This window comes from Pongo pygmaeus, chromosome 1, assembly GCF_028885625.2.
Source record: "Pongo pygmaeus isolate AG05252 chromosome 1, NHGRI_mPonPyg2-v2.0_pri, whole genome shotgun sequence".
NCBI classification, from domain to species: domain Eukaryota; kingdom Metazoa; phylum Chordata; class Mammalia; order Primates; family Hominidae; genus Pongo; species Pongo pygmaeus.
The window spans coordinates 220,143,772-220,171,658 of record NC_072373.2 but is presented as its reverse complement, the minus strand read 5'-3'; the positions used below and the strand labels follow the sequence as shown (position 1 = coordinate 220,171,658).

Sequence of the window (27,887 nt, the reverse complement as noted above, 5' to 3'; positions counted from 1 at the left end):
CTGTTCTCCTCCCACCACCGTTGCGTCCCGGAAGGCGGGAGTTCAGCACCTTGGAGAGGGGACAGCCCTGGTCCTGGCAGTCCCTGGTGCGGGTGCCCACACCTGCTTTCTCAATTTGTCCACATGGGGAGCGGGGCATGGTGGGAATTTGAACCCAAGTCTGAATACCGAGTGAGGTCAGGGCACAGTCACTGGGCCAGTGTAAAGCTCCTGATGTGCTTAAAAAGGCCAAAGGTAACCAGCCCCGCCACCCCTTCCTGTATTTGCCCTGGAGTACCTGGATGGGACCTGACTTAACCTGTGAGTGGCCCCAGTTCTTCTGAGAATGCTCCCGGGCAGCCCCACCCTGATCTCACCCACCCCACTGCCCTGGGGGGCTGCCACCAGCGGCCTTGTGGAGGGCTTGGTAAAGGGACGGCTAAGTCAGCTTCCCAGGACAGCTCTGGGTCCCGTGTGACGACTGCAGTGACCCTCTGTGCCCCAGGCTATCCATGAGGGCCCGCCTGCAGCCCCAGCCCTGCAGCAGGCACTTGGGGGTCAGCCAGCAAGGCCTCTGCAGACCCTCACCCCAGAGGCGCCCAATGGTCAATATGGCCCTGCCTGGGCCCAGCCAAGGTCGGGAGACACAGGACTCCAATCTTTGCTATAAATACACGTGTTTGGTGAGTGAGGGGCAACAGAAGGCAGAGAGATGGCGCTGTACACAGCTGGTATAGGCTTGGAGGTGGAACGCCAGAGAGACAGACACACAGACAGTCCGCCCAGCAGGGCAGGCCGGGCAGCATTCTGGGGCTTGTAACACTTGGTTGGTGGGCGAGAGCCGGCAGGAGGTCCGGCCCAGGGCTGGAGGGGCCAAGGCACCCCGCAGGCTCCAAGGTCCGAGGTCCTGGGTGGCATCAGTGGTGGCGCCTGGGCTCAGCTCACATCATTCAGGGCCTGGAGGGACACGAAGCCAGTCAGGAGGGCGCTCTGGGTCCCTGGGTCCCACCACCCAGCCCCGCAGGCCACCCACCTTGCGGGCAAACTCGGGCAGCACGAAGGCGGCGCGGTGCACGTCGGAGTTGTAGTACTTCAGCTGCATCTGCGCCACCTGCTGCTGCGTCAGTGGCTGCACTGGCTCCTGGAAGTTGGTGCTCTGGGGACCGGGCCAGGGGCACATCAGGGGGGGCACTTTTTTTTTTTTTTTTTTGAGACGGAGTCTCGCTCTGTTGCCACGCTGGAATGCAGTGGCATCATCTCAGCTCACTGCAACCTCTGTCTCCCAGGTTGAAGTGATTCTCCTGCCTCAGCTTCAGGTACGTGCCACCACGCCTGGCTAATTTTGTGGGTTTTTTTTGTATTTTGAGTAGAGATGGGGTTTCTCCATGTTGGTCAGGCTGGTCTTGAACTCCTGACCTCAAGTGATCCGCCCACCTTGGTCTCCCAAAATGCTGGGATTATAAGCATGAGACACCGCGCCTGGCCTGGGGAGGGTTTTTTTTTTTTTTTTCTTTTTTGAGACAGAGTCTTGCTCTGTTACCCAGGCTGGAATGCAGTGGCGCAATCTCGGCTCACTGCAAGCTCCGCCTCCCGGGTTCACGCCATTCTCCTGCCACAGCCTCCCCAGCAGCTGGGACTAAAGGCGCATACTGCCACGCCTGGCTAATTTTTTTGTATTTTTAGTAGAGAGGTTACCCAGGATGGTCTTGATCTTCTGACCTTGTGATCTGCCCACCTCAGCCTCCCAAAGTGCTCGGATTACAGGCATGAGCCACTGCGCCCAGCAGGGGGAGGGATCTCTATTTATGCCCACCTTCCCCCCGACCCCCACCCCCAGGCACCCCCATCTCACCGGGTTCTTGCTGCACAGCATGAAGCCGATCTGGCCGCTGGGGTAGGTGGGGATGGTGCAGTAGGCGTAGGCCACCACGGGGAACAGGGACTGGCAGAACTGCCGCATCTCCTTGATGAGGTCCAGGTGCAGCCACTGACACTCGCCTGGGGGCCCCGAAGCATCAGCATCCGGCAGGGCCTGCCCTGCCCTGCCCCACCCTGCCCCGCCCTGCCCCGCCCCAGTGCTCCAGGCCTGTGGCTCACCCTGGCAGCAGAGGACACCATCTTCCTTGAGAGCTGTCTTCATGAGCTGGTAATAGGACTCCTTGAAGAGACTTTCGGCGGGGCCTGGGTAATACAGAGGGAGACACACTGAACACAGTCTGGCTGCGACCTCCAGGGCCACTGTCACCCACACAGCTGCCAGGTGGCCAGAGCCAGGATCTGAACCCAGGTCTCTGGAGGATCCACACCTGAATCCCATTCTTGGGGGAGTCTCATTGGCACCACAGCAGACGAACCTCTACCCCAGGCCTTGGTTCAAGACTAGAACCTGCCCCCACTCCAATGCTGAGCAGTCCAGAGCAGAGGGGAAGCTGAAGAGGACACAGGGGACTCAGTGTCCCAATGCCAGATCCCCACTCTCCTTGGGCCCCAGCTTGTGAATCTGGGCAGTGGCTTGGCTCCTGCCTACTGTCCTGAGCCATGTTTCAGGGGGCAGGTAACAACTGAGAAGGGAAAAGTACAGCTCTAGTTCGGGGGGTGGGAGGCCGCTCTATCCTTTATTCTGAAGGCCTGGGGGAGGCTGACCTCCAGACCTGCAGCTGCCAGAGAACCCTGGGGCCCATCCGCTGCTTACCCATGGGGTCTGAGGAGTCAGTGATGATCACATCGAAGGCATCCTGATTCTGTTTCATGAACTCAAAACCGTCACCCACATGTAGGGTCAGCTTCGAGCTAGAGTAGCCAATGGCCATGCCTGGCAGGAACTTCTTGGAGACTTGGATGACATCCTGGAGGGGATGGGAGGGACCAGTCTGGGCCAAGGGGCTGGGGGACCTGGAGCCAGACACAGCCACGTGGGACTCTCCAAGTGCCTCACAGGCAAGCTGCCTTGGCCAACTCCTTCCCTTTTTTTTATTTTATTTTTTTGAGACAGGGTCTCACCCTGTGGCCCAGGCTGGAGTGCAGTGGCGTCGATCATGGCTCACTGCATCCTCGGCCTCCAGGACTCAGGTGATCCTCCCCCATCAGCCTCCTGAGTAGCTGGACTTCAAGTGTGTTCAATCATACTTGGCTACTTTTTAAATTTTTGGTAGAGATGGAGTCTCCCTATGTTGCCTCAAACTCCTAGGCTCGAGGGATCCTCCTACCTCGGCCTCCAAAAGTGCTAGGATTACAGTTGTGAGCCACCACACCCGGCCCCTTTTGGGAACCTCAGTTTATAATGTGTAAAGCAGGGAGAACTCTGGTACCTCCATTTCTCCTTGAGAGCTGGCTCCTGCCGCTGGCTTGGGCTCCTCTCTCCCATCCCTACCCCCTCCTTCCAGACCAAATCGCCCCATCTGAGTGGCTTTCTTGTCGCTTCCTATTTTATATATATATTTATTTATTTTTCGAGACAGTCTTGCTCTGCTGCCCAGGCTGGAGTGCAGTGGCATGATCTCAGCTCACTGCAACCTCCTGCCTCAGCCTCCCAAGTAGTTGGGATTACAGGCGCACGCCACCAAGCCGGGCCATTTTTTTTTTTTTTTTGTATTTTTAGTAGAGACCTTGTGATCTGCCCGCCTCAGCCTCCCAAAGTGCTGGGATTACAGGTGTGAGCCACCAGCGCTTGGCCTGTTTCCTATTTTAGAAGGATGCAATTTCAACCTCTGGCCAGGAGAACCTCCCCCTCCCTGCACATGGCCACCTGCTTTTCACTGAGGCCTCAGCTCAAACGCCACCTCCTGGAGGCCTGCCCTGACCACCCCCCATGCATTCACAGGAACCCTGCCTTCTCCTGTCCCCCAGCCCCTGTTTTGCCTTCATCAGACCATCCTTTGATGTCTCTTTTTTTGTTGTTTGTTTTTTTTGAGACAGATTCTTGCTCTGTCACCCAGGCTGGAGTTCAGTGGCGAGATCTCGGCTCATTGCAACTTCCGCCTCCCGGGCTCAAGTAGTTCTTCCGCCTCAGCCTCCCTAGTAGCTGGGATTACAGACATGCGCTACCATGCCTGGCTAATTTTTCTATTTTTAGTAGAAATGGGGTTTCACCAGGTTGGCCAGGCTGCTCTTGAACTCCTGACCTCAGGTGATCTGCCTGCCTCGGCGTCCCAAAGTGCTGGGATTACAGGCGTGAGCCACCACGTCTGGCCATCTGATGTCTCCTTTAACTAGGACATCAGCTCCTAGAGGGCAGGGACTGATCTGTCGTCTACCACTGTCCCCATACCCGGGCAACACCTGGCACGTAGCATGATTTTAGTGAGCACCTACTGAGTGTAAGGGGTAACGTACAAATAGTTGAGCTGTCTCTGGGCCCTGCCTGGGGCTCAGATTAAAAATCAGCTTAGTCGGCTGGGCGTGGTGGCTCACGCCTGTAATCCCAGTACTTTGGGAGGACGAGGCTGGCGGATCACTTGAGGTCGCCGCGAGGTCCGAGACCAGCCTGACCAACATGGAGAAACCCTGTCTCTACTAAAAATACAAAATCAGCCACGCATGGTAGCGCATGTCTGTAATCCCAGCTACTCGGGAGGCTGAGGCAGAGGCAAAACTACTTGAGCCCAGGAAGTGGAGGTTGCAGTGAGCCGAGATCGCACCATGGCACTCCAGCCTGGGCAACAAGAGCGAAACTCTGTCTCAAAAAAAAAAAAAAATCAGCTCAGTCTTGGTAAGAGCTCGCCACGCAGGTGCCCTCACCACCTGCCAGGCCCTCTGCCATCTGGTTTTCCTACTGAACCCTCCCCGACCAGGTGTTTTCCAAATGGAGAAACAGGCCCTACCTGCCTTGCTCAGGGGTGTGCAGCCATTTCAGGGCACAGCTGGCCGGTGGGAGAACCAGGACTCAAACCCGGCTCTACGCCGGCACTCACCTCGTCGATCTCACACTGGACCACGGACTCCACGGAGGGGTGCTTCACCACCTCACGCAGGACACCTCCATCTCCGCCCCCGATGATCAGCACCTGGGAGGAGGGGACAGTCAAGGCAGGGGCCCTGGCAGGACTGGGCGCCCCCAGGCCCCTGAAGCAGACCCCCTGACCCCTCGGACCCACGGGCCTCATCATTTTCTACCCTCGGAAACGCTTTCGTGCCGGTGTCCCCTTTCCTGGAAGTTCCTTCCAGGGCTGCCCTAGGCTTCCGAGGCCGCGTCAGTGTCGGCCCCCACCCCTCCGCGGGACTCCCCTGGCATTGCTAGCACTTTCTCTGACAACTGTGCAGGCAGCATCTGGGAAGAGCCCGGGGCACACCTGGGGCCGCCCCTCGTCCGGCACTGTTCCAGGGGACACTGGGGTACCTTTCGCGGGTTGGGGTGGCTGCAGAGAGGCAGGTTGGCGATCATCTCCTGGTAGGAGAACTCGTCTCTCTCCGTGCACTGGATGACACCGTCCAACACCAGCACGTTGCCATAGGTCTTACTGCGGGCGGAGTGACAGTCGGGGACCTGGGTTCTCTGGGGTGGGGAAACGTACCCCAAGCCGCCCTGGGTGAGGAGGGTCTCCCCATCCCGCCTAGGGGTCCCAGGGATGAGGAGCGATGGTGACACGTGGCGAGGAACGGCAGGCGGGCCGCCGGGTGGAGGCCGGGGTGGGACCCGGGGTCTCCTCGGGCTCTGACGTGTCCTGAGGCTGACGTGGAGCGGGGCGCAGACTCCGGCTCCCCCGCCCAAGAGGCCAGCCCGCAGCCCCAGCCCTAGCCCAGGGAGGCGGTGTGAGGGGTGGCGAGGGGCCAGGACAGGACGGGGTCCGGCCCGCTTGGGTCCCGGCGTGGAGGGGTCCGTGAGGCGGGCAGCAGGCGGTCCGGGCTGAGCCGAGGGGGCAGGCGCCTGCGGGCAGCGGCGGTACCTGCGGAAGACGAGGATGTCCTGGTAGCGCGAGCGCCGGTGATGGAGCAGCTGCTCCACCTGCAGCGACAGGGCCTGGCCGGGCCACAGGCTGCAGGTCTCGCGGAACCAGCCCTCGCGGATGGCGGCGGGGCCGGAGGCGGCGGGGCCGTCGGGGCCGGGCTCCATGGCGGGCGGGCGGGCGGGCGGCGCGGGGCGCGGGCCCGGGACTGCAGGCCGCGCGGCGCCGCAGCACAACGGGACCAGCTCCGCCCGCCGCCCGCGCCGCAACCTAACCCCGCGCGGGGCGGGGCCTGCCGGCGGGGGCGGAGCGCGCGCTCGCCAATGGCAAAGCGGCCTCGCCTGGCGCTCATTGGCCACCGGCTCGCAGAGCGGCGCGGAGTGGCTGGGGCGCGCCGTCCGTCGGCGGCAGCAAGGTAGTGCGGCCCGCTCCAGGGGCCACGTGGGGCCCGGCCGGGGCCGGGCGGCCGGGCCGGGTTCCGGGGCGGGCTGGGTCGGCGGAAGGGGTCCGGGTCCTTCCTCCGCCCCAAGCAGCCGGGGCGGTGCACCACCGGCCCCTGCTCCCTTCTCGGGGTTGGGAGGCACCGAGGGCCTCGAGGGGCTGCGGGACTCGGGGTTGGTGTGGAGGGGAAGAGCGCTGGGACGTGCGGACTCGGGAGTCAGCCTTTGGGCTGGAGACACGGGAGCGGGCGGCTACAGTGGTTTACGTTGTTGCACGGGGCGAGTAGAACGTATCCCTCGCTGCGTCCAAAATCTGGTTCCTTGTTGGATTTGAACAGATATGTGGCTCGTCGGGGCGAACTGAGGGTTTTTATTTACTTGGAAAGAATCATCACAGCCCGCGAATTAACAAGCTGAATTTAGCCATTTTCCCTTAGATTCTGAGCCATGAGCCTATAGGCTGTTGAATACGAGAGAAGTGCTTTTCTAAACGAGTTTCTAAATTTACCAGCAGTGTCCAGGAAGAGGCCCAGAACATACATATTCAGCACCAGAAAAGACTGGCACGCAATTTTTCTTGACAAACTGGGTCTTGCTCCTTGAAGGGTGGGTGGGAATGTGCTTTCTGTTTTTATGAGAATGTCAAAGAACTTCTCAGAATCACATTAAGCATGCTAATTACCAAATATTAAATGCTAATTGTTCTACACGCAGTTCGAATGCCAGGGAAGGAAGATGAAACTAGTATAAGCTACTCTTGACATTATGTCAGGGATGGTTTTGACACGTTTTGCAGCCTCCACCTGGAGGTGGGGAACGTTTCCTGTGTCGTCCCCAGAGCAGAGTAACAGTGTTGTTTATCGGTGAGAGCAAGCCTCAAGGCTAGGCAACAATGTGGCTTGCTTGCTGTTAAGCTCCTTCTCAGGGGAGGTAAACCAAGACCGCTAAAGAATTGCTAGGTGCCTGGGCATGATGGTTCACACCGGTAATCCCAGCACTTTGGGAGGCAGAGGCGGAGCGGAGGCTGGCGGATCGCAAGGTCAAGAGATCCAGACGATCCTGGCCAACATGGTGAAACCCCGTCTCTACTAAAAATACAAAAATTAGCTGGGCGTGGTAGTGCGCGCCTGCAGTCCCAGCTACTCGGGAGGCTGAGGCAGGAGAATCGCTTGAACCCGGGAGGTGGAGGTTGCAGTGAGCTGAGATTGCACCACTGCACTCTAGCCTGGGCAACAATAGCGAAACTCCGTCTCAAAAAAAAAAAAAAAAAAAAAAAAAAATATTGCTAGGCAGCTGGGCACAGGGGCTCAGGCTGGTAATACTAGAATTTTGGGAGGCCGAGGCAAGAGGACCGCTTGAGCCCAGGAGTTCGAGACCAGCCTGGGCAACATAGCAAGACTCTGTCTCTAAAAAATAAAAAACATTGCTAGGCAACAGCTTCCATGGACTTGTTCCAGGAACGAAGATTATTCGTGAAATGTCCACATAGTGGATAAGACAGAGTCAGTCAGTGTGTCCAGTGCTACAGGCTTGATTGGGTTCAATCAACCCTGTACTTGGGTCAAGGTGTTCACCTACATTGCCTGTACTTTCTCCAAGACATTTCTGCCTCTGGGTTGTAACTGCCCGTGTACTTGTCTGTGTTCCCTAAGCCAGATCATAAGCTCTGAAGCTGAGGATGGTGGCTGTAGATGGCAGTACTTGTCTGTGTTCCCTGAGCCAGATCATAAGCTCTGAAGCTGAGGATGGTGGCCGTAGATGGCAGGCCTGGATGCAGCCAGGTGCCTTGTGGATCAGCTTGCTTTTAGGTGGTGAAGGACTGACCATAGACAGGGGCCCTGGCATTCCAGGACACTGCATGGGGGAAAGTGGAGGGCCAAGTCCATCCCATCCCTTCTGCAAGCTGGACAAAGCTGCTCCAGCATGTGGGTCCTCACATGAAAAAGGCCACGTTGACATCCTTTGTCCTCCTGTAGAGGGAGTGAAACTGAGGCCTCAGCCTCAAGCAGGAACAGAACTTGAGACCTCTCGGCCAGAGTGTACAGACATTGCACAAACCTTCCAAGTTCAGAGAAGACAAAAGCCCTGAGTAAATTACAGACAAAAAAGCCCCCAAATGTACAGCACTGTGAATCCAGAAATGCCACCTGACTTCGGGTCACAAGGAAGAAAAACTGATTTTGCCAGAAGTAGCCATTATTGCACAGCCCAGTTATAATCACAACTGACGTTAAAGTCAGGCCAGGTGACCACAGAAGTCTACAGAAAAAAACCAGGATTGGCCATGCGTGGTGGTTCACGCTTGTAATCCCAGCAGTTCGGGAGGCCGAAGCGGGCGGATCACCTGAGGTCAGGAGTTCAAGACCAGCCTGGCCAAGGTGGTGAAATTCCATTTCTACTAAAACTACAAAAACTAGCTGCCATGGTGGCGTGCACCTGTAATCCCAGCTACTTGGGAGGCTGAGGCATGAGAATTGCTTCAACCCAGGAGGCGGAGGTTGCAGTGAGCCACAGTGGCGCCACTGCACTCCAGCCTAGGTGACAGAGACCCTGCCTCCAAAAAAGAAAAAAACAAAAACAAAAACACCCCCAACACCAAAAACCAAAAAAAAAAAAAAAAGAAAAAAAAACAACCAGGACCGAGAAAATCAGGCTTTAGCATGAAATGTTTTCCCCTAAATTCAGACCAATGTACCTCAAAAATCCAGTTGTAAAGCTTAAGTGTCTAGTGGGTTAACTATCCCACCCAACCTCCTAAAAAGTGTTATTATAAAAGGAAAAAGGGGAGAAAGGGTAGAGGAGAGAAAGGTGGGCCAATGGCTACTGTTCAAGGAAATGGTTTAAGTGGGGCTGCCACACGGTTATGTGTCTGTCACAAGAGGCTTGTTAAGCAGTTAGCACTTGAGTCATTTTTCTAGCCTTCCATTCAGCCAGGCAGACAGCTGTGGTTATGAGTGGGAACAATTTTGGCCATTATGTGGTGTGGCTTGGTTGAAAATGCTTATGGCAAGCTGCCTAAGGCACCGCAAACAGCAGCATGCCTCCTTGAGCACACAGCCCTTCTGCTCATAAATTCTCTCTCTACCTCCAACCCGGCCAGCCCTGCCAGATCCCTTTCCCTTCCTCTTGGAGCACAGGCCCAGCCATGGCCTCCACTACTCAGTCACTGCACAGTTCCTGACCCACACACACCCCTCTATGTGCTCCCCATCCTCCTTAGTCCTGTCCCAGGTGCTCCCCAAGTGACCTGACATTGACCTCCAGCTGTTCTTCGAATGCCCCAAGACCCTCATCTCCACCCCACGGCTGAGGAGTTCTGGATTTGGGGTTTGATGGACCAGTAAACCTCTGCAAACACCATCTAGGGACTGACACTGGGTTGCGAACTTTTTATTTTGCAAGATTGAACATTTGAAAAGATCTCAAACTCCTAAGGTTCCTGTCTTTTTTTTTTTTTTTTTTTCAATTTATGAAGTATTTATTGATCATTCTTGGGTGTTTCTCGGAGAGGGGGATATGGCAGGGTCATAGGATAATATTGGGGAGAAGGTCAGGAGATAAACACATGAACAAAGGTCTCTGGTTTTCCTAGGCAGAGGTCCCTGCGGCCTTCTGCAGTGTTTGTGTCCCTGGGTACTTGAGATTAGGGAGTGGTGATGACTCTTAAAGAGCATGCTGCCTTCAAGCATCTGTTTAACAAAGCACATCTTGCACCGCCCTTAATCCCTTTAACCCTGAGTTGACACAGCACATGTTTCAGAGAGCACGGGGCTGGGGGCAAGGCCATAGATCAACAGCATCCCAAGGCAGAAGAATTTCTCCTAGTCAGAACAAAATGGAGTCTCCTATGCCCACCTCTTTCTACACAGACACAGCAAAAATCTGATTTCTCCTTCCTTTCCCCACACTTCCCCCTCTTCTTTTCAACAAAACCGCCATCGTCCTCATGACCCGCTCCCAATGGTCACTGTCTCTTCGGAGCTGTTGGGTACACCTCCCAGACAGGGCGGCCGGGCAGAGGCGCTCCTCACCTCCCAGACAGGGCGGCCGGGCAGAGGCGCTCCTCACTTCCCAGACGGGGCCGCCGGGCAGTGGCGCTCCTCACCTCCCAGACGGGGCGGCCGGGCAGAGGCGCTCCTCACTTCCCAGAGGGGGCGGCCGGGCAGAGGTGCTCCTCATTTCCCAGACTGGGCGGCCGGGCAGAGGCGCTCCTCACTTCCCAGATGGGGCAGCCAGGCAGAGGCGCTCCTCACTTCCTCCCAGACCGGGTGGCGGCCAGGCAGAGGCGCTCCTCACCTCCCAGACGGGGCGGCCGGGCAGAGGTGCTCCTCACTTCCTCCCAGACGGGGTGGCGGCCGGGCAGAGGCACTCCTCACCTCCCAGACGGGGCGGCCGGGCGGAGGCGCTCCTCACCTCCCAGACGGGGTGGCCGGGCGGAGGCGCTCCTCACTTCCCATATGGGGTGGCGGCCGGGCAGAGGCGCTCCTCACTTCCCAGATGGGGCAGCCGGGCAGAGGCGCTCCTCACTTCCTCCCTGACGGGGTGGCGGCCAGGCAGAGGCGCTCCTCACATCCCAGACGGGGCAGCCGGGCAGAGGCGCTCCTCACTTCCTCCCAGACCGGGTGGCAGCCGGGCAGAGGCACTCCTCACCTCCCAGACGGGGCGGCCGGGCAGAGGCGCTCCTCACTTCCCAGACGGGGTGGCCGGGCAGAGGCGCTCCTCACTTCCCAGACGGGGCGGCCGGGCAGAGGCACTCCTCACCTCCCAGATGGGGCGGCCGGGCAGAGGCGCTCCTCACTTCCCAGATGTTGGGCGACTGGGCAGAGGCGCTCCTCACTTCCCAGACGGGGCAGCCGGGCAGAGGCGCTCCTCACTTCCCAGACGATGGGCGGCTGGGCAGAGACGTTCCTCACTTCCTATACGGGATGGCGGCCGGGCAGAGGCGCTCCTCACTTCCCAGATGGGGTGGCCGGGCAGAGGGGCTCCTCACATCCCAGACGATGGGAGGCCAGGCAGAGACACTCCTCACTTCCTAGACGGGGTGGCGGCGGGGCAGAGGCTGTAATCTTAGCACTTTAAGAGGCCAAGGCAGGAGGCTGGGAGGTGGAGGTTGTAGCAAGCCGAGATCACGCCACCGCACTCCAGCCTGAGCACCATTGAGTATTGAGTGAGCGAGACTCCGTCTGCAATCCCAGCACCTCAGGAGGCCGAGGCAGGCAGATCACTCGAGGCCAGGAGCTGGAGACCAGCCCGGTCAACACGGCGAAACCCCGTCTCCACCAAAAATACAAAAACCATTCAGGCATGGTGGCGCATGCCTGCAATCCCAGGCACTCGGCAGGCCGAGGCAGGAGAGTCACAGGAGCCCGAGGCAGGGAGGTTGCAGCGAGCCGAGATCATGGCAGTACAGTCCAGCTTCGGCAACAGAGGGAGACCGAAAAAAGGGGAGAGGGAGAGGGAGAGCGGTTCCTGTCTTTTAAAAAACAAACAGAAGGCCAGGCACAGTGGCTCACGACTGTAATCCCAGCACTTTGGGAGGCCAAGGTGGGTGGATTACCTGAGGTCAGGAGTTCAGGACCAGCCTGGCCAACATGGTGAAACTCCATCTCTACTAAAAGTACAAAAATTAGCCAGGCGTGGTGGTGGGCACCTCTAATCCCAGCTACTCGGGAGGCTGAGGCAGGAGAATTTCTTGAACCCAGGAGGTGGAGATTGCAGTGAGCCAAGATCATGCCATTGCACTCCAGCCTGAACGCCAGAGGGAGACTCTGCCTCAAAAAACAAACAAACAAACAAACAGAAAAACATTGTTACACAATCAATGGAAAACTTCCAAAGAAAGGGTGAGGTATCACTTTAACTCTCTGGGAGACTGTTCTCATTCACCTCTAACCAGTGGTAAGACCGCTGCAACTGCTCAGCCAGGTTCAGGCCCGTGGCTTTAGCTAACGGTGGTTCTCAATTCAGCAGGCAGAAGAATCATTGTGGGAGCCGGGTTAGCACAGAGGCCCCAGCAGCCTCCAGGCTCTAGGTGGCACTGGATTCTTTCTGACAAGTCCCCATTTGGGCTGTCAGAGACCTCCGCTTTGAGCTGCGCTGCCATAGAGCTCTCTGGAAGTCCCTTGCTTCTCAGGGTCCAGTCCGAATGCCCCTTTCACGAGGTCTCTCAGGCCATCCTCAGGAGAAAATAATTTCTCACTTTGGCCAGGCGTGGTGGCTCACGCCTTGCAATCCCAGCACTTTGGAAGACTGAGGCGGGCGGATCACTTGAGGTCAGGAGTTCAAGACCAGTCTGGCCAACATGGTACAACCCCATCTCTACTAATTAGCTGGGTGTGGTAGTGGGCGCCTGTAATCCCAGCTACTTGGGAGGCTGAGGCAGGAGAATCGCTTGAACCCGAGAGGCAGAGGTTGCAGCAAGCCGAGATCGCGCCACTGCACTCCAGCCTGGGTGACGAGAGCAAGATTCTGTCTCAAAAAAAAAAGAGAAAAAGAAAAAGAAAAAAAAATTCCACCTGTGAGGCTGGGCACAGTGGCTCACGCCTGTAATCCGGCACTTTGGGAGGCTGAGGTGAGTGGATCACCTGAGGTCAGGAGATCGAGACCAGCCTGACCAACATGGTGAAACCTTGTCTCTACTTAAAAATACAAAAATTAGCCGGGCGTGATGGCAGGCGCCTGTAATCCCAACTCCTTGGGAGGCTGAGGCAGGACAACTGCTTGAATCCAGGAGGTGGAGGTCGCAGTGAGCCGAGACTGCACCATGCCATTGCACTCCAGCCTGGGCAACGAAAGCGAAACTCCGTCTCAGAAAAAAAAAAAAAAAAAAAATTCCACCTGTCAATTTTTTATAGCAGAGACTGCCATTTTTGGGCAGTGACTGTTCTTTGTCCTTCGATGTCTGTTCTTCCCAAATTCTATAATAGAACCCTGGGCTTTTAGCTGGACACATGGATGACTGAAATAATGATATTTCCTAGTACCCCTTGCTGTGGTCTTGTGACTAAGTTCTGACGAATGGGAAGCTGAAATGGGCAGTGTCCTATTCAAAGAGATTGGGTGCTGTTCTTTCCTCCTTCCAGCAGACTGGAATGAGAATGTAATGGCTGGAGCAAGGGCAGTCACCCTGCACCATGAGGTGGCAGCCTTGTGTTTGAGCTGAGGATGGTAAAACAAAATAGGAGTCTGTGTCTGATGATCATGAGCATCACACTAGCTCTGGGCCAACTATGTTTACAAAAGAGGAGGAAAATCATCTCTCTTGTTAAAAGTCACTATAGTTTGGCTTTTCTGTCACTTTCAACCAGTCTAGTCCTAGCTAATACAAACTCCAGCCTATCTTAGGACAGGGCTGTTCTCTGCTGTTCAAGAGTGGGAGCTCTCTGACGGCAGTGATGTGTGATTTGGCTTAGTACACTCCAAAGGTTATCATATACAGTTGGCAATCTCAATACTTTGTGGGATGAATTTCAAAGAAAAAAGGTTTCTAGGTTAAGTATTTGTAAAAACCAAAGTAATGGCATTTTGTGCTTTCCTGATTTATTAGCCCATCTCAGGATTAAAATAAAATGAAGTTCTAAAGAAATTATCAGAGACTGGGTCACAAATTTATATAAAAGTTCAGTGCTGCATTATTAAGAATAGTACCAAAAATGAAAACCTAAGTGTTTAACAATGGGGGTTGGCGAAAATAAATTTTAGATTGAGAAAAGTGTCCTAATACAAACTTTCAAGGTGACAAATGATAGAAACCTAAACCCAAGATATATTTAAAAAATATATCTATATACACATAGCGAAAGCTTATAAGGAAATACAGCAAAATGTTAACGATTATCTCAGCTGGGGGTGGTGGCTCATGGCTGAAATCCCAACACTGGCAGGACAAGACAGGAGGATTGCTTGAGGCCAGGAGTTCAAGACCAGCCTGGGCAACGCAGCAAGACCCCGTCTCTATAAAACATAAGAAAAATTACCCAGGGGTGGTGGCACGTGCCTGGGAGGTCAAGGCTGCAGTGAGCTAGGATCACACCACTGCACTCCAGAATGGGCAACAGAGTGAGACCCTGTCTCAAAAAAAGGAAAAAAAAAGAGCATCTTTGTGTGGTAGGACTACAAATGATTAAAATTTTCTCTTTGCATTTGCCTTTTTTTTTTTGAGACAGAGTCTTGCTCTACTGCCCAGGCTCAAATGAGGTGGCGTGATCTCGGCTCACTGCAACCTCCGCCTCCTAGGTTCAAGCGATTCTCCTGCCTCAGCCTCCCAAGTAGCTGAGATTACAGGTGCTCACCATGCCTGGCTAATTTTTGTATTTTCAGTAGAAATGGGGTTTCACTATGTTCGCCAGGCTGGTCATGAACTCCTGACCTCAGGTGATCCGCCTGCCTCAGCCTCCCACAGTGCTGGGATTATAGGCATGAGCCACCATGCCTGGCCTTGCATTTTACTATATTTCCCACATTTCCTGCAATGAACATGTTATTACTTCTATCACCAGAAAAAAAAAAAAAAAAAAACCAAAGTTGATTAAAAAAAAAAGTGAGAAAAGAACAGAGTAGAGAACAGGTCCTCGGGAGCTGTGGCTGGCTCTAGGGCACCTTACCAGTTCCTTTCCTGATGGCATTTTTTTCACCAGGTGGCTCCATTCACGTTATTTGAAGGCTTGGGAAGGAAGTGAAATGGCCCAGAGAACCCTCTTAAAGTGGAGCGATGAGCGTCACAGCTTATGCCTTGCAGGTGCTGCCGCTTCTAAGTCCCAGCAATTTGTCTCATATTCCTCCTTGGGAGTGGCTCTGGAGTTTTCTTTTTTTTTTTTTTTGAGACAGAGTCTCGCTCTGTCACCCAGGCTGGAGTGCAATGGCACGATCTTGGCTCACTGCAAGCTCCACCTCCCGGGTTCACGCCATTCTCCTGCCTCAGCCTCCCGAGTAGCTGGGATTACAGGCGCCCGCCACCACGCCTGGCTAATTTTTTGTATTTTTAGTAGAGACGGGGTTTCACCATGTTGGCCAGGATGGTCTCGATCTCCTGACCTCGTGATCCGCCCGCCTCGACCTCCCAAAGTGCTGGGATTACAGGCGTGAGCCACCGCGCCCGGCCGGCTCTGGATTTTTCTAGAAGTCACCATAACCCCCGGAGCACACTCACCTGCCCACAGACAGCTGAAGATGGTTGCCTGAACAGGATGGCAACCTGCCAGAGCTGTGGTGGCAACAAAATAAAAGTCAGGAATCAGCTTTCTTCAGGAAGAATTTTTTTTAATGGTTTAAAAATATGTATGTACAAAAGCAGCACCAGCATTTGGTGCTTCTGGTCCACAGGTGCCGCGTGTCTTCCAGGACTATCTCTGTGGCCAGTTGTACCTGAAGCCTCTGCAGAGAGTACAAAAACAACAGTTATTTCTTCTGGGTTGGTTGGATGTTCTCAGATGGTTTACAAAATGGTGCAAACCTTAATCATGCAGAACAGAGGAAGAATGGTTTGTTCAGGAGCCCCAGAGAACTTGGCGGCCCACCAGAGTTGGCTGAGCTGAGCAGCATCTCGAGAAGGCAGACCTGTTTTTCCTGCCCTCGGGCAAGTCCCCTGACCTCAGGGTTGGCTTGATTATTAGGATTTTATGTTTTTAACAAAAACATTTGGCTGGGTGCAGTGGCTCACGCCTGTAATCCCAGTACTCTGGGAGGCCGAGGCAGGAGGATCAATTGAGGCCAGGAGTTTGAGACCAGCCTGGCCAACATGGCAAAACCCCATCTCTACTAAAAATACAAAAACATTAGCTGGGCATGATGGCAGGCACCTGTAATCCCAGCTACTTGGGAGGCTGAGGTGAGAGACTTGCTTGAACCCAGGAGGTGGAGGTTGCAGTGAGCCGAGATTGTGCCACTGCACTCCAGCCTGGGTGACAGTATGAGACTGTCACAAAACAAAACAAAACAAAACCAAGCTAAACCACTCTTCAACAACAAGGATAACCCACATGTGCTTACTTTTTCCTCATTCCTAATAGGCTGGTCCAGGAAAATTTCACAACTATTCACACCTATTTTCCCTGAGGTGACCCCGGGAAACACGGTAACTGGAGAGCCAGGAACAAGGGGAATCTGAGTGCCGGGGCGTAGTGCCTGGCTCTGTGATGTGTGGCACAGAGCAAATCACCTCCCACCCTTGTTTTCTGAGTGGCGTGAGGGACCTGGCTTGGGAGGTTCTCTGAGTCATCCTGGTTGAAGACCCCTGGGCACTCGCTCCCCAGCTACTCCCCACGGACCGCACCACGCAGGGCAGGTGCTTTCTCACTGGGCTCCCTGGGCCACACGGCTGTCCACCACATACCTGTCTGACTTTCCAGTTGGAAAGGACATGCTTTTGTTTCCCACCGACTGTTTAATTTTTTTGGCTGCAATGCATTTCTGGAAAGAAAAGAAACCGTTTAAGCTGGGTGGGCACCTTGACCACAAGATACACAGAAAAACACACCTGAGCTCAGGTGGCCAAAGATTCTAGCAGCACAGGAGTGACTTTAGATTCCCTGCGAGAGGATGTTTCTGTGTCTCTGAAGGCAAGGCCGCCAGGATGCGCTGCAAGAGGAACAGGAGGGCCCCAAAGCAGCCCTGCCCCCACGCCTGTGGAAGGTGCAGCCACGCTGTTTCCCTGGCACCAGCGCCAACACCCACGAGGGGCGAATGCAGGCTTGTGCTGGCCCCAAAGGGGGTGCTTTTGGCCTGCAGCTATGGTTCCCATGGTAGCACACAGAATAATACCCTTTAAAGCCACACACCAGCTTTCACAGCCTCGTTGTATGAGTTGCTGGGGTAGCTGATCGGTACTGTCTGCTCTTGGGAAGAAATGAGGTGAGGAAAAAGATATGCAAAGGAATGGACTCCTGGATGGGCCTGTCTTCTCAGCAGAGGAGGAGATCAAAAACAGGCGCCACTGGCGTCTTGAAATCCTCCAGGAGCAGTTCTTACCTTGCCAGACGGGGTCTGTTTATTTGGATCAAACTGAGAAGAAACTTTGGATTTGCTGTTTCCTGAAAGGTAAGAGATGAGAGAGACCTGCGGTCAGGTCAATGAGTTACCACACATCACAGGCTCACAGCGAGGCCGGGACCATGACACTCAGGGAAGCCGTGGCTGTCAGAGCACAACCCCTGTCACGATGAGGGGCTAGGCCTCGTGGCTCACATAAATGAATACATGGCGATCCTGGTCCCTGTGGGCAGTCTGAAAACCAGGCCCATTTCTCTCAGCTCTAGTCCCAGGACCTTAGGGGCAGGTGGCTACAGCAGTGGCCCCTGCACATAAGGAAATCCATTCTGATCTCTGTGCTGGGTGATGCCGTCAGAAACTCGGGCTCTGAGGCGACACTCCTGTATAAAGAGCCATTGTGTGGACTGGCCTCTGCTTTCTCTTTTCCAAAGGGACATGTTGCTCCGAAGGCTGCCAGAGTCGGGAATGCCATCTGTAGCCCCTTCAAAGCAGACGGACTCTCACAGCCCAAGCAGCCACAGGGGTTCATGTCATAGGCTTTGAGATTCTTCAACAAACAAAATTCTCACTGTGTGTGTGTATGTGTGTGTGAGACAGAGACAGAGAGAGAGAGAGGGTTTATGGGCACAAGTTATAGTGAGGAAGGATGGCGCCCTGGTCACAATGGAAGTGACAGGTGATCTTGCTAACCCACCATGGAGGCCACCCTGAGTGAGCTCCCATGAAGGAGGTGGCAATGAGGCTGCAGGCGACTGTCCACATTGCCACGGCCTCTCTGGACTACTCCAACAAATCCTGGCTAGCACCATGCCTTGGGCAGGGCTCACTTGGCCCCTATGTTGCGGTCTCTTTATGGCTTCCTCCCCTCTGATGCGCACAGACGTCCCTGTGTGGGGCCCCAGTACTTCCTTACCAGCAAAAGCCTTGAAGTCTGACTGGCTGTAGTCGTAAGGCGTAAACTCTTTTTCTGGTGGCTCTGGGTCCTTTGGCTTCTTGGAAATTTTGAGTCGTTTCTTCTCTTGTTTCTGTTCTGTGGTCCTTGGGTCGCTTGTTGCTCGCTCTCTCTTCTTTGCAGCATTTTCTAGCTGTAGATCAGGAACAGATGTGGGGGAGGAACAGGGAGGCACATGGGACAGGGAACTCCGCTGGCCTCAGCAGTAGCTGGGACCCAGCTGCCTAAGTGATAAGAAGAACAGTCAGTGGTGGGGAGAGGAGCTGTGGCTGGAACTTCGGGACCAACACTCAGGGTCAGCTGAAACAAATTCCTCACTGGACAATGACATGAGGTCATTTAAGAAAGGCAAGCAGGCCAGGTGCAGTGGCTCATGCCTGTAATTCCAGTGCTTTGGGCGGCCAAGGTGGGAGGACTGCTTTAGACCAGCCTGGGCAACACAGCAAGACCCCTATCTCTACAAAAAAAAAGAAAAAAATGTAGCTGGGCATGGTGGTGCATGCTTGTAGTCCTAGCTACTTGGGAGGCTGAGGTGGGAGGGTCACTTGAACCCAGGAGCACAAGGCTGCAATGAGCTATAATCGCACCACTGTACTCCAGCCTGGGCATCAGGGTAAGAGTAAGACCATGTCACTATTTTTTTTTTTTTTTTAAAGGAAATAAAAAAAAAAAAAAAGGAAAGGCAGGGGGCAGGGGTTAAGAATTTGAGTGATAGCCTGGGCAACATAGTGAGACCCTGTCTCCACCAAAGACAATAACAAAAAATAGCTGGGCATGGTGGTGTGTGCCTGTGGTTCTAGCTACTTGGGTGGTTGAGGAGGGAGGATCGTTTGAGCCCAGGAGTTTGAGGCTGCAGTGAGCTGCAACTGCGCCACTGCACTCCAGCCTGTGCAACAGAGATAGACACTACAAAAAAAAAAAAAAAAAAAGAGTTCCAGAGTGCTCTGGGGTTTCATTCTCTAGAATGCAACATTTTTTGTAGGACAGAGCAGGACACACAACAAGCTTCAGCACTGTAACCTCAATACCTTTTCTACTACTACAGTTGAGTGGTGTGGCATATTTACCATAAACACAGTGGAAGAAGGTTAAGAGGAATTACAGTATCAATCTTGTGGAGGTTTCAGAAATGAGGTAGACACTAACAGCCAAGCTAAGGAGAACTGGAAAGAAGTCAGGACTTAATATAAAGCACAGGGCAAGCCCCCTAAGATATCCAAGGAAGATCCTGACCACAAGCAGGGGCATCGTTTTTCAAAGGAAAAAGGAGAAAAGTTGGCACATACCGCGACCTGCTGTCGGACGGAGACGGCCTGTTCTGCTGCAGCTTTGCACGCCTCCTTTGCCTGTTCCCGGGCAGCTGCAAGGGAGGGAACTGTCTCTGGAGTTGCTGAATCCAGCAACCACCCTCCCCTCCATCTCCATCCCCCTCCGACTTGGCCTACCCACAGGCGTTGTCACGGCTGATCCCTCCTCCCTCTCAGCTCCCCGGTCCCCCATCTCTGCAGGACAGGCTGCCTCAGAGCTCAGGCTCAGGTGCTCTGCCCACCTTCACCTACACGTGAGCTGATCCTCCCCAGCCCTGCCTGCTCCTCTCCTGTGAACCCAAACGCTCAGTGGCCTGTGGACCTGAGGGCGTTTAACAGGATCATCACCATCACCATCGTGGACAAGCCCGCTCAAACCAGCTACTTCGGCTGCCAGCAACTCCAGCTTTCCAGCTGCTCAGGACAAAACCTTCATCCAAGGCTCCCTTCCCTTCTCTCACATGCCACATCCACCTCATCATCAAATGCTGTCAGCTTCACTATGGGACAGATCCAGGCTCTGACAGCTTCTTACCACCTCCTCTGCTCCCACGTTGGTCTCAAAACCACCGTCTCCTATCCCTTCCTGGGCTCCCATCCTGTCCTCTATAGTCTACTCTTGACACAGCAGCCAGAGGGCCACATGTCAGTCACTTCCCACCCTGCGTCTGCTCAGCACCCTCCTGGCTTCTGAACTCAGAGTAAAAGGCAGCGTCATCCCGTGGGCCTCTGCTGGCTCCTTCCCCATCTCCTGCTCTTCTCTACCCGCTCTGCTCATGCAGGCCCACTTGCTGCTGCTGAGCATGCCCAGTGAACTACCCCCAGGGCCTCTGGGCTCGCTGTGCTGTGGCTCCAGAACTCTTCTCTAAGTCACTGCAGGTCTCGTCAACGTCGCATTCATTAGACTGCCTTCTCCAACCACTGATGAGACAGCTACAGCACCCCCAGCACTCCCCACCAATCTCTCTGCACAGCACCTGCTGCCATCTGCCAGGATAGATACTGATTGCCCACCATCCCTCAGCAGAAGGGAAGCCCCACAGGGGCTTCATTCATAGCCGTATCTGGCACTTGGCTGAAACAGCGGGTGTGCAACAGCCATCCTTTAACAGCCGACTGAGTTGCAAGGAAGTGAGTGTTACCTGTTTGCTCAGCTGCCTTCTTCTTGACAGTTTCTTTAGAGTCTTTTTGTACTTGTACCTGGGCCAGCTTCCAACGGTTGCTGATCTATAATGAAAGCAAATATAACAAAAAAAACCCTCCAAAGTCAGCCACCTAAGTCTGTCTTACTTTTCATGAGGTGACGTAGGGCAGGTTAACCTAAGAAGTACACACATTGTAAGTCATAAATTTTCAAATCTAAGGGCATGAAAAATAAATTTCATGCTGGCTTTATTGCTAAAATCCCTATTAAGGAGGACAAAGTGCTACTGTCCTCCAGGCACTGGGCCATCCGTCATCTCATTCAATCCCTCTGTAACCCTGGGAAAAAGGTACTGTCATCACCCTCTCTTTAGAGATGAGCAAACAGACTCCGGGAGACTAAATAACTTGTCCAAGGGACATGGTCAGGAAATGACAGAGGCAGACTCAAGGCTGGGCTTCCGCAAGTCTGCTGTGTTTCTTTATGACACCCCACTGACCTATGGCGTTACAACACATGGAGGTGACACTGGGCATAACACACAGGACGTGCAGTTGTTCAATGTGACACAACCCGTGGGGGGAAAAGAGGAGAGAAGGCAGAAGCCCCACCTGATTCCCCATTTCTAAAAATAGAAGCTAACTCAGGGACAGGAACAGGGCTGGGGGACCTCTCGGTTTTGCCTAACAAAAGAGCTCTGCTGCCACACAGAGGAAGCCAGTCGCCCATGTCATCAGAGCAGACGCTTCCTGCAGGGAGGAAGGAGGCTGCAAACAACAGTTCACGTGCTGGCTCTGGGGAACATCTCAAGGGGGTCTAGGGGAGGTGTGCTCTCATTCTTACTCATAATGCTGGTAAAAACAAGCCAGATAAGTAAGATAGAGTGTTTTAAAATTAAAGCTGTCACCTTTAAGAGCCTTAAAGTAACAGACATCTGTAAAAATGCATCAAGCTGTATATTTAATATTTGTGTACTTTACTACATATAGATTAAACCTCAATTTAAAAACCGCAAATGAAGATTTGTTTCTTACAAGGTTTCCAAGTGCTTTTCTTTTTTTTTTTTGACTACACAGTTTGCTCTGTTGCGCAGGTTGGAGTGCAGTGGCGCAATCTCTGCTCACTGCAAGCTCCGCCCCCCAGGTTCAAGCGATTCTCCTGCCTCAGCCCCCCGAGTAGCTGGGACTACAGGCTCCTGCCACGACGCCTGGCTAATTTTTTGTATTTTTAGTAGAGACGGGGTTTCACCATGTTAGCCAGGATGGTTTCGATCTCCTGAGCTCATGATCCGCCCGCCTCAGCCTCTCAAAGTGCTAGGATTACAGGCGTGAGCCACCGTGCCCAGCCCAAGTGCTTTTAAGAATCTCACTGAAGTTCTGGACCCTTTCCCTAGAAACAATGCTAGAAAATAAAGGGCTTTTGCATTCATTTTCAGGGGATTCACAGATGAGATAGGCTCGTCTAAAACAGAAACCTGGTATGAATAATTAAGAAATCCCCTTTTCTTAGAAAGTCTCTTTTAGGGCCAGGCGCAGTAGCTCACGTCTGTAGTCCCAGCACTTTGGGAGGCCAAGGCAGGTGGATCACCTGATGTCAGGAGTTCGAGACCAACCTGGTCAACATGGTGAAACCCCATCTCTACAAAAATTAGCCGGGCATGATAGCAGGTGCCTGTAATCCCAGCTACTTGGGAGGCTAAGGCAGAAGAACTGCTTGAACCTGGGAGGTGGAGGTTGCAGTGAGCCAAGATTGTGCCACTGCACTCCAGCCTGGGCGACAAAGCGAGACTCCATCTCAAAAAAAAAAAAAGGAAATTCTCTTTTAGAACAGGTGACAAGTCCACTTACTTCATAGATTTTGGTTGATGGATCGAACTTCGCTGCCTGAGAGACGGGAGCACGGTGTCCCAGTGAGGGCAGAAACTGGAGGAAGGAAATGGCTGTGTGAAACGCTGCCGGGAATGGAATCTAGAGCCACAGGGCAGAGGCGCTCAGATGGGGGGTTGCTGGTGCCGTGTCAGCATCTTTGCCAGGACACCAGGGCAGCTGACACACTGGCTTCAGAGGCTTCCTTCCCAGGTAAAAGCATGTACAGCTGTAGGCATCTCTGCATATCCTGTCAGCCCTGACAAAACTACTACTCACCATCCTAAATGGATTTTCAAAGGACTCCATGATGTTCTGGGCTTTTTTCTGTGCAACTGTCAATGGACCCTTTTTATTGTCTTCAGCACTAGGTTCCTGCAGGGACAGACAAAAAACGATCACTAATGACCATGATCATCTGTGACATCAAGATGCAAGCAAGAGAGCAACAGTTAACAGTGATTTTTTTTTTTTTTTGAGACAGAGTCTCGCTCTGTTGCCCAGACTAGAGTGCTATGGTGTGATCTCTGCTCACTGCAACCTCCACTTCCTGTGTTCAAGTGATTCTCCTGCCTCAGCCTCCCGAGTAGCTGGGATTACAGGCACATGCCACCATGCCCGGCTAATTTTTGTATTTTTAGCAGAGACCAGGTTTGACCATATTGGCCAGGCTGGTCTTGAACTCCTGACCTCAAGTGATCCACTCGCCTTGGCTTCCCAAAGTGTTGGGATTACAGGCGTGAGCCACCGCACGCACCCGGCCAGTAACAGTGATATTAATACCAATGGCTAAGGCTAATATTTCATACACTCTCCTATGTATAAGGCGTTGTGTCTGCAACAGCACACAGTAGCATTTCAATATCAATGTGCTGGATCAGTGAATTCTCACCGTGTCCTCATAGCCTATGAGGTGGTATTACTCTCACCACCTTACAGCGGAGGAAACTGAGGCCTACAGAGGTTGTGACAGTCTTTCAGAGGCTTGCAGTGAATACAAGCAGACCAAGGATCTAAACCCAGCATGGTCTGGCTCTAGAACATGAGATCTTAACTGATGCCTGAAATTTATTTTATGTATGTATGTATTTATTTTTTTGAGTGGAGTCTTGCTCTGTTGCCCAGGTTGGAGTGCAGTGGTGCGATCTCTGCTCAATGCAACCTCCGACTCCTGGGTTCAAGTGATTCTCCTGCCTCAGCCTCCCGAGTAGCTGGCATTACAAGCGTGCGCCACAACGCCCGGCTAATTAAAGACAGGGTTTCACCATGTTGGCCAGGCTGGTCTCAAACTCCTGACCTCAGGTGATCTGCCCGCCTTGCCCTCCGAAAGTGCTGGGATTACAGGTGTGAGCCACCACGCCAGGCCTGAAATTTAGTATTACATATCTTTATAGGCAATCATTGAAATTATGCAACAAAATGCTGCTTCCAACTGGGTTTATAAATATATGCTATCCTTTTGCTTCATCTGTAATTATGCCCCCTTGCAACACAGAGCGCAGGGAGACCACAGCCTCCTTTACACCAAACAGCACTTCCGTATCAAAGCAGCCCAGAGCTCATGCTAACACGTTTAGCTGCTAAATCATCTTCATGACTCAAATTAGCTCTGAGGTCAACTAAAGGGCCTAGTATTTTCTCATTAATTGCTAAAGCAAGGTCCAATCTAGATTTATGTAATTAAGTTAAAAACCAAAGTGAAGCCTGGGCGACATGGTGAAACCCCATCTCTACAAAACATACAAAAATTGGCTGGGCATGGTGGCACATACCTGTAGTCCCAGCTACTCGAGAGAAGGCTGGGGGCAGAGGGATTGCTTGAGCCCAGGAGGCAGAGGTTGCAGTGAGCCAAGATGGTGCCACTGCACTCCCACCTAGGTGACAGGATGAGATCCTGTCACCAAAAAAAAAAAAAAAAAAAAAAAAAATGCCGGGTGTAGTGGCTCATGCCTGTAATCCCAGCACTTTGGGAGGCTTAGGCGGGTGGATCACCTGAGGTCAGGCATTCGAGACCAGCCTGGCCAACATAGTGAAACCCCGTCTCTATTAAAAATATAAAATATTAGATAAGTATGGTGGCGGGTGCCTGCAATCCCAGCTACTAGGGAAGCCGAGGCAGGAGAATTGCTTGAACCTGGGAGGTGGAGGTTGCAGTGAGCCGAGATGATGCCATTGCACTCCAGCCTGTGCAACAAGGGTGAAACTCCATCTCAAAAAATCAAACAAAACAAACAAACAAAAAAAGTGAAATAGCTGGGTGCAGTGACTCATGCCTGTAATCCCAGCTACTCAGGAGGCTGAGGCAGGAGGATCGTTTGAGCCTCAGAAGTCAAGGCTGCAGTGAGCCATGATTGTGCCACTGCATTCCAGCCTGGGTGGCAGAACAAGATTGTCTCAAAAAAAAAAAAAAAAAAAATCATTTCTCTTCTTCACTGAAAGCACACATATGTGGTGGTGGGGTCAGGCAGGAAGCTATAGGCAGCGCACATTCTACAGTTCGTCGGACAGTACACCCATGCCACCCCTGCTGGGCATCCAGGTGAACCGTTTTTCCTCCACCACCGCTGCAGCCTGTCTGGAAAGCCCTGCTTGTATGTTCTCTTAGCGCAGGCCCTCCTCCCACTAGGTGCTGTTCAACAACAGGAAGTCAGCCTTTCCTGGAAGATTTCTTCACACAGAGCTCAAGAGAATCCCCCATCCACGTCCCCAGACCACCTCCTCCAGAGTGGTCAGTGCCACCTTGCTCATTGGTCTCTGTGCCTCTCCCAGCACTGCTGGGTTTTGCTCTCAGCATTAGTCTCCGAGTGTATGCAACGCTCCAGGCAGACAGCCTGCTGGATAAATCCTGTAAACCCCAGGGGGTCCTCATCACCTCAATGAAGTTTCTGTGCTACTCACATTAAATAAAGTGATGACAGCTGTGGCAATCAGGCATGTGGTACCCAGCAAGTTATCTTCTTTTTCATCATGGAAGAGGCTCGTCTGCTTCTGAACTGGCACAGATCCTAGAGGAGGAGAAGATAATAAGGTCAAAGCCTACAGAATTTTATTTTTTCTTTTTGAGATGGAGTTTTACTGTAGTCCCCTAGGCTGGAGTACAATGGCACAATCTCGGCTCACTGCAACCTCCGCCTCCTCGGTTCAAGTGATTCTCCTGCCTCTGCCTCCTAAGTAGCTAAGATTACAGGCGCCCACCACCATGTCAGCTAATTTTTGTATTTTTAGTAGAGATGGGGTTTCACCATGTTGGCTAGGCTGGTCTCAAACTCCTGACCTCAGGTGATCCACCCGCCTTGGCCTTCCAATATGCTGGCATTACAGGCATGAGCCACCACGCCTGGCCAAGCCTACAGAATTTTAGACAAGGTAGCTGTGTCCTAACCTCTTCGGGACAGTCAGGAGGGCTCTCAACTTTACCATTGGTTGGGATGATTGGATAGCCATCCGGAGGGGCATGGGAGCAGTCGTGAGGTCCAAAGAGAACGTTCTCCAATCTCTGCATTAAAAGACACCAGCAGTCTGGCATGTAAAACGACGTACAAGCTGGCAGTAGCTTTCTGCCAGCTGTCAGCACAGGCCTCTGTCAGAGGTGTACTTGCACTGGCTGTGACTTGACGTCTTCCCTCCCGGGGGAGAGAAAACAGATCCGACACTCTACCTCGGCACTGGGCAGCGGTCCGCTCTTCTTCACTCCGGCTGCAACTTCAGACTAAGGATAAAAACAAAGGGAATTGAGGAAAGTTGCCCAAACCTCAAGTCCAAGCCCCAGTCCCCAACGCTGACTGTGTTCCTTCACCAGCCTGTTTCTCAAGAGCCCAGAGATTTTCTTTCCTCTCTTCACTCCTTACAGTGCCTGGCATGATAATTATTTGGTGCTTAATAATTACTTGTAGAATGAAAGAATACAGCTCTTTAACATGACTAAGCACTATAGGAAGGATTCCAAAGAGCTTGAAAAAGACTCTTCTCTAGTAATCAAGGTCTCTCTTTACTTGGACAAAGTACAGAGCTTACAAAGACATTTTTAACATAAAAATTGCAAATGTGGGGCTGGCAGGTGGCTCACAACTGTAATTCCAGCACTTTGGGAGGCTGAGGTGGGAGGACTGCTTGAGCCCATGGGTTCAAGACCAGTCTGGGAAACACCAGCAAGACCCATCTCTACAAAAAATTAAAAAAAAACATAGCTGGGTATGGTGGTGTATGCCTGCGGGTCCCAGCTGCTCAGGCGGCTAAGGTGGGAGCCTAGCAGATGGAGGCTACAGTGAGCCATGATTGCACCACTGCACTCCAGCCTGGGTGACAGAGAAAGACCCTGTCTCAAAACCACAACAAAAAAAAAAAAAAAAAAAAAGAAAACTGGTCGCCATTGTCAGCATTTGCTACGAAGTCTCATCAATCTTTTCTTCTGATGCTTCCTATACCTGTTCTTTCCTTCCCAGTCTGTGATTCCTCACTCATTTAGGGAGCTATCACTTCACATCTGGGCCACCGCCAGGCTCCCAAAACTAGCTCCCTCTGCTGAGGTCACCACTCCATCTCACTCCACCACATTCACTGCCTTAACAGTGACTTGGCCCAGTTACCAGATAGTACTTGCTGCTGAATCATCAAAGCTAAGGTCATAAATAAAAAGAATGAGTCTTAGCTCTCAACTATCATTAAAAAAAAAGCAGCTAAATTCATCAAGACACACACACTGGATTTCCTAAGCCCTATTATTTCCCTAGGGTTGTTAAGAATGCAGACCAGCTCATGAATCTAGGAAGCCACAAGGAATAAGATACTAGCAGAAAAAACAGGCCTGCTAAGGCTGGGCACGATGGCTCACGCCTGTAATCCCAGCACTTTGGGAGGCCCAGGTGGTGGATCACTTGAGGTCAGGAGTTCGAGACCAGCCTGGCCAACATGGTGAAACCCCGCCTCTACTAAAAATACAAAATTAGCCAGGTGTGGTAGTGCACACCTGTAATCCCAGCAACTCAGGAGGCTGAGTCAGGAGAATTGCTTGAATCCGGGAGGTGGAGGTTGCAGTGAGCCGAGATCGCGCCACTGCACGATCTTTTTTTTTAAAAAAAAAAAAAAGAACAGGCTTACTAAGTTGGGATCCTTCAGTAGAAAATCTTTTTTTTTTTTTTTTTTTTTTTGAGACGGAGTCTCGCTCTGTCTCCCAGGCTAGAGTGCAGTGGCGCGATCTCGGCTCACTGCAACCTCCACCTCCCAGGCTCCAGCAATTCTCCTGCCTCAGCCTCTGGAGTAGCTGGGATTATAGGTGCGCACCACACGCCTGGCTAATTTTTTTGTATTTTTAGTAGAGATGGGGTTTCACCAT

At 52.9% G+C, this 27,887-nt stretch overlaps 2 protein-coding genes across 2 annotated transcripts in view; both read right to left on the bottom strand.

Moving 5' to 3' along the window:
* Positions 1 to 639: 639 nt before the first annotated feature.
* Positions 640 to 6,149, bottom strand: SRM (spermidine synthase). Its single transcript, XM_054439715.2, has 8 exons — positions 5,862 to 6,149; positions 5,315 to 5,435; positions 4,890 to 4,982; positions 2,672 to 2,825; positions 2,077 to 2,160; positions 1,832 to 1,977; positions 1,013 to 1,135; positions 640 to 936 (listed from the first exon to the last, which is right to left on the bottom strand). Exons 1-8 carry the CDS (start codon positions 6,026 to 6,028, stop codon positions 916 to 918), a joined length of 909 nt encoding a protein of 302 aa, XP_054295690.1. The 5' UTR covers positions 6,029 to 6,149; the 3' UTR covers positions 640 to 915.
* Positions 6,150 to 15,538: 9,389 nt separating this feature from the next.
* EXOSC10 (exosome component 10) overlaps positions 15,539 to 27,887 on the bottom strand; it is a 29,264-nt gene continuing 16,915 nt past the window's right edge. The window contains exons 15-25 of the mRNA XM_054439572.2: positions 26,214 to 26,264; positions 25,973 to 26,051; positions 25,454 to 25,560; positions 22,835 to 22,930; positions 22,538 to 22,612; positions 20,689 to 20,773; positions 19,526 to 19,599; positions 18,201 to 18,372; positions 17,267 to 17,328; positions 16,632 to 16,708; positions 15,539 to 15,673 (exon numbers count right to left, since the gene is read on the bottom strand). Of these exons, the coding sequence (XP_054295547.2) occupies positions 15,643 to 15,673; positions 16,632 to 16,708; positions 17,267 to 17,328; positions 18,201 to 18,372; positions 19,526 to 19,599; positions 20,689 to 20,773; positions 22,538 to 22,612; positions 22,835 to 22,930; positions 25,454 to 25,560; positions 25,973 to 26,051; positions 26,214 to 26,264 (909 nt within the window). The 3' untranslated portion in view covers positions 15,539 to 15,642. The remainder of the gene's footprint in view (positions 15,674 to 16,631; positions 16,709 to 17,266; positions 17,329 to 18,200; positions 18,373 to 19,525; positions 19,600 to 20,688; positions 20,774 to 22,537; positions 22,613 to 22,834; positions 22,931 to 25,453; positions 25,561 to 25,972; positions 26,052 to 26,213; positions 26,265 to 27,887) is intronic.